Below are 6,026 nucleotides of genomic sequence, written 5' to 3'. Positions count from 1 at the left end.
GGTGATGAAAAATTTAGCTCGAAATATTTTTATTTTATTATGAGAATTTGTTTTTAAATGTTTCTTGAGGTCTGTAAAACGATTATAAAATTTCTTCCTTCCTAGAATACAGAAGTTTTCTAAAGGCGCTGGATTTTTTCATATTAACAACAATAAAGGTACACTTAAGAGAATGTTGTTTTTGAAAATTCGGCATTTAATCTCTGTCATGCCATTTTAATGAGGAGACACCTAGCTGATAATGAAAATCACTCAATTCTACATTTTTATACTGAGTTTAATCAGAATTTTTTTAATTTTTTTAAAAAAAATTGAAAACAAAATGTGAAAAATTGATGATATAAATTGGCACTCTTGGTCAGTCGATTTTATCGAAAAAGTTGCTGTAACATTCCCAGCATTTTGCCTACCTTAAATATGTAATTATAGTTTTGTACAACTTTTCATTTTCGAGTTAGGCTGTTCACACATAGACCATTTTGCGAGATTTTGCTGTTGGATCTCAAAACGAGTATTTTCGTCGATAACTCCAAATCAAAATTTCGCATGATCCCAACTCTCCCCCTTACTTTATATTCCATACTAATATAAAAACTTGAATATTTCATTTGCATTAACAAATTCCAATTTTTTCTTCAAAAATAACATAAATGGAACATTGTAATAAAATTGCCGGAATACCAATATTTTCAGTTGAAAAAACTTTTTATTAAAAAAAAATCAGGGATTATTATTGTATAATTATAATAACATGAATCTATGTTTAAAACAACTACAAAATATTATTCCACGTGTACTTAATTGTTTAGAAACATTTGAAAGATACTTATTGATGATTGTCATTTTTATTATTTATTTTTTTTGTTGTTGATTAATACTATGTAATAACAGTTCTATAATCATATTTAGGGTAAGTGTGCAGATCATTGCCAGTGAGTTCAGGCAAATTACGTATGGAACTAATCGGTCCGTCTGAGTAAATAATAACTCTGTTTTCTTTCCCAGCAGGTTCTCTGTACACGTATGGACTTGAGATTTCCTGGTGTGGGAAATGCTCAACACCATCATAGTGGTTATACGACCCAACAACTTCCTCGTAAGCAGATGGTCCTTGCAGGTGCTTGAAACCGATTGGTATCCGGTTTGAACTTACTTCGCTAATGTGGTTGCTCGAAAGCTCTGGATAAACGGAGTTGTCATGGTATACAACATGGAGTGGTTGTTCAGTTGTTCTAGGCTGAACAACATAAACCGTTCTGGGGCGTGTCTGGCGAGCTGAGCTTTTGGCAAGTGTGCGTACTTGATAAACAGGCATGGGGCCTCCATAAGTTTTTGGATGAAGACCATTTCTTGGATATTCAGGTCGGAGGCCTTCTTCAACTGGAATGCCCACGTACCTCACAGGTTGGTTGCTTTTAGAAATTATAGGGGGAAATCCCTTTGACTGCAGCAAGTTATTTTGTTTGATCATGACTGGTTTCACGTGTGGTTTCAATATCTGACGTTGTTCAAAAATACCTCTTCTTTGAATTTCTTCCTCGCTCCGTGATCCATATACCAAGGCTAAGCTAGAGGATAATGCTATCATATACAAGAAGCTCATTACCTGAAAGAAAACAAGCAACTAATTAATATAGTCTCCAATTCCATTTAAATAAAAAAAAAAAATACCACATCCATCTTTTCTTATTGATCTGAGCAATAACAATATGACATATCAACAACCCTTAGAGACGATAATAGAATGCAGTTATAACCATCTATTTAATTTAAAAAATACATATACCTTAACTATACCGATTCTGGGTTTTACTTTGTTACAATAACTTAGTAAAACTTAAAAAAAGCAGCAATAGTTTAAATATTTATTATCAAACGCAAACTTGACGCCTCATCATGGTTTGAACAGTACGGTAACGGCAGATAACTCATCCCCTCTCCCCGTATGTCAGAAATGACCAGGAAGGAGCCATACAAAAAAAAAAATAAATAAAAACGGATTAAATTTGATTAATTTACACGACATTTAGTTTTTATCAGCAATAAGTTGAAGGAAACTGTTGTTTATGCGAGATCTAACTTAAAGACTTGTATATATGCACTGTTTTAATATCATGTAGATGTATCATGTACACCGATTTTTTCAAGTCAGTTGCTTTACATTGAACTATGTAAAAAAAAAAAAATAAATAAAAAGTAAAAATTGGTTTTTGAAAAAAAATTATATGTCTATAGCAGTAGTTCCAAAACTAGGTAACTGCCACTTCCTCAAAATAATGAAAATAAAATAAAGGAAATATAAAGTGTATTTTATTATTTATTTTGCACTATTTTTTCCTATTTCCCTATATATTTAACCGCTTTAATATTAATTACTTCGTATTTGTTTTTAGCTCGACAAGAGAGCCACACATTTTTGTTTGTAGCCAAGTTTTTTGTTTGTACCGCGAAAACACGTTTGGAAACAAGCGGTCTGCAGAATTGTACTGCGATACTTGTAATGCATATTGTAAGTGCCAATGTGTGTCAGAAGTATTTATTTTATTATTATTTAGACCTTATTTCTTTATCTTGTATATAATACATTTTGTTATATTTAATCAGTTTTTAATTATCTATTTTTTTGTTTAGTATTTAAAGATATCATATTTGTATCATATAATTTAATTTTTAATTTTTTTATAATTATTGTAATAATTTACACTTGTCCTTCCTTCTTTTTTTCTGTTTATAAGGTATGAATGAATTCATAAAATGCTAATACTTAATGCCTATGGCTGGTTGTATTATTGTTCTTCAATAAAAAAAAATAAAAAAATAACAATATATTATAGTATAGAAAGAAACATTACAAGTTCGTATAACTGATGTACTCACCCCAATATTAGACATGATATTGAACTGGCTTCTATCTACACAATGAGCATTTTCACGAGTGCGAGAGGGCTGACGATTTTTATTACTTTATCAATCGTTAAGTTTTAACAAAGGGGAATGGATAACCTGCATATAGATAACAGGAATAGGATAACAGGATTAGGATAACAGGAATATAGATATCACTTTCTTCTTTTAAACTGCGGTTCGTTAATCTTAAGAGATTTATGATTTATGACCGTGATGACGATTAATTTTATATCATGTTTTATTCAGCGAAATTGAATAGTAACTAATTCGAATTGAACCGTTCTATCATCCTATCTAAAGATAATGGGCGCAGGCGATTATTGTTTCAGAAAGGCTTTATTTTCAAGTTAAATTTTATTTATTTATATGCAGTTGGAACCCCGCTTATCCGTCTCAGTCGGGACAATTTCTTCTTCGTCAACTAACCCGGTTACGGTGGGAGGGCAGCCTAAATCCATCTGTTGACCCGTTGCCTACTTCATAACTTCACAGTTGGGATAAAATAATTGCAATTGCAACCCATTTCCAATTACAGCAATTTGAAACTAGAAAATTAAATTACAATTTTGATTATTAATTTCAATTAATTGATGAACCATTGCTATTGTAATAATGGTTCAAAGTTACTATTACAAGTTTAACCAAAATAATCGTAATTATATTTACTGTAATTAGTAATTGCAATTACTTTTAGCACAGCACTGCTTGACTTCACCAACAGTGATTTCTCTGTTCCTTATCAGATCCGATATTTTGGAGTCTATTAATGGTCATTGTTTGTATGGTCGAACCACATCAATTCTTTTCTATATTTCTTCCTGCCCTGTCTCTTCTCTTACACCTTTCATTTGGTCTAATTTGGACAAATATAGTATCAACGAGAGCTTTTCTCAGGAATTCCATTTCTGTGATTTGTACTTGTTTCAATTTTTTTAATACTTAGGCAATTACTAGGCTGCATAGTTCATCGTAGGTGCAGACATTTTTATGTACAGTTATCTATATTTGCAGCTCCATTTCCATTTGGGAATTATTGCGTTACGGGGTTGATGGTACACATTTATTGCTTTCCCTGTGCGCTGGTTAATCTAGGAATCCAAACATTCATAATTAGTAATTTTGACTGTTAAGTATTGGTCCACCTATTCCAGATTCTAGCCTTTACACATTCCCCTGTTCCCTACAACCACTCTTAGAAACAACCATTACATTTGGTATGGTTGATAGTCATTCCTTTTCGGCTCGGGGCTTCCTTCCATCCTTGTAGCGCTTCTGTTTCTATTATTATGAGAATATCATCTGCAAATACTAAATTCTGGGTATATACGGGATGAATTTTCTAATGCCTTGCTTTCAGTTTTATACTCGTATTATTCTGTCGATAAATATTATAATCATGTGCTTCAGCTGCCCTCTGACGTTATTCCTGTTTCCACTTTGAATCTGCCCCATTTATTGCCGTTGAGCCTAACTGTCGCATTTACTTTTCGATACAAGCTAAAGATTGCTTTTTTCCAAGGAGTTGCAAAATCTTCTAATGCCTTTATTATCAAATCTCAAAATCAATTCAACTAATATATTAGTTAAAAAATAATATAATGAGCATATGGTATAATAATGCATGTTGAAGTTAAATTTGGATAATAATTTTATTTATGACTGCTAACTATCTTGAAGATTTTAATGGTTGTCACAAAGTGAGGCATTATTTATTAATTTTTTTGTAACTAAACTTTTGGTGTTTTCTTACTCATTTTAATTTAATCACAACGAAAAGCTACTTCTTGAAAGGTTTCATACAGCATAAAAGAAAAACGTTAGACCTATTTAAACCTTTTCACTAAATTTAATTATAGAGTAATAATTCTAATTAAAATCTTTCAGAAAATGCGTCAACATTAATCGTCTGTGATTTACTCCTCGATTCGATTCTTTTTAATTTTATAATGCAATGAATAAAGGATAAGGATTTTAGTTTAAACATTTATAGCGTTTGTATTTATATATAAATCTAAAAAATCCAAGGACTACAATAAGGACAAACATATATATTTATATATATGTACAATATAGTACATTATATATAATGTACAATATTGTTATTTTTCATTAGTTTATAGCTTGTAATTACCCTTAAGTCCATTAGTCAAGATTTACTGTAAGTAAAACAAATTTCTATTTTGTAAGTGACGTTTCATTTTTAATAATTTAACTCAGAAGATAATATGCTGCATTTGGCCAATTCTGAGAAACATTTATTTATTTTACCAATAACATTAGTAAATATTAGACGATTTAGTTGATAATATTATAAGGCAATCCTTTCCGACTAACCCGCCCCGCTGAAATCTGATTTAACGACAGTCTCATATCACCTTTAAAACATTTATTCAGAACAGGAAGGAGAGACTTAAGTTACAATTTTAATTAAATCGAGTAACATTATAAAAAGAGGATAAAATTGGTAAATGGCGCATCTAATATTATTACGTCAGTTTCCAATTTTGATCACTTTGTATAATGTTGCTTATACCTCCTCTCGCCGTTTTAAATAAATATTTCAAATGCGATACAAGACTTATACAAGTGAAGGGTTTCACGCCGTTTTAAAATTTAAGCCACTTTTTTCAATGTTGATCGATTTAACTAACTTAAGTCTCCTCTTTCCGTTTTAAATAAATTTTTCAAAAGTGATATAAGACCTAATAGGGGTATTAGGGCGGGTTGTTTTTGAGTATTAGAAAAAATACACTAATTGTTTTAGTAATATAATATTCTTATAAATGAAGCCTTTCCTTCCAATGATGATTTCTTCCATCTTCTTAACAGGATCTTTTGGTGGAATTATAAACCAGTAAAATTTCAGAACGTTATAACAATTATTAAAATTGTTAAAGAAAATATGTTTTCTTAAAGCTTCTACTGGATTTAATAACCACTTTTAATAAATACAAAAATAAAAACATGAGGAACTTTTATTCTATATTTTAAATATTTATTTTACTGAATCGTATTTAGTGAATAAAACACACAAGTACAGAAAATAACAAAGTTTATTCATAATTAATTTAACATGAATTTAAAAACAAACTTTAATTAAATATATAATAATATTTATT

General features: G+C 30.3%; 1 protein-coding gene across 1 annotated transcript; it reads right to left on the bottom strand.

The window, feature by feature from the left end:
* Positions 1-340: 340 nt before the first annotated feature.
* LOC106677175 (uncharacterized) lies at positions 341-2,930 on the bottom strand. Its single transcript, XM_014414922.2, has 2 exons — positions 2,878-2,930; positions 341-1,606 (listed from the first exon to the last, which is right to left on the bottom strand). The coding sequence occupies exons 1-2, from the start codon at positions 2,890-2,892 to the stop codon at positions 878-880; spliced, it is 744 nt and encodes a 247-aa protein (XP_014270408.1). The 5' UTR covers positions 2,893-2,930; the 3' UTR covers positions 341-877.
* Between the last annotated feature and the right edge of the window lie 3,096 nt (positions 2,931-6,026).

This window comes from Halyomorpha halys, unplaced genomic scaffold, assembly GCF_000696795.3.
Source record: "Halyomorpha halys isolate HHAL.00 unplaced genomic scaffold, Hhal_1.1 Scaffold90.1, whole genome shotgun sequence".
Lineage (NCBI taxonomy): Eukaryota > Metazoa > Arthropoda > Insecta > Hemiptera > Pentatomidae > Halyomorpha > Halyomorpha halys.
Note: the sequence above shows the minus strand (reverse complement) of the source record. Positions and strands in the feature narration are given on the sequence as shown.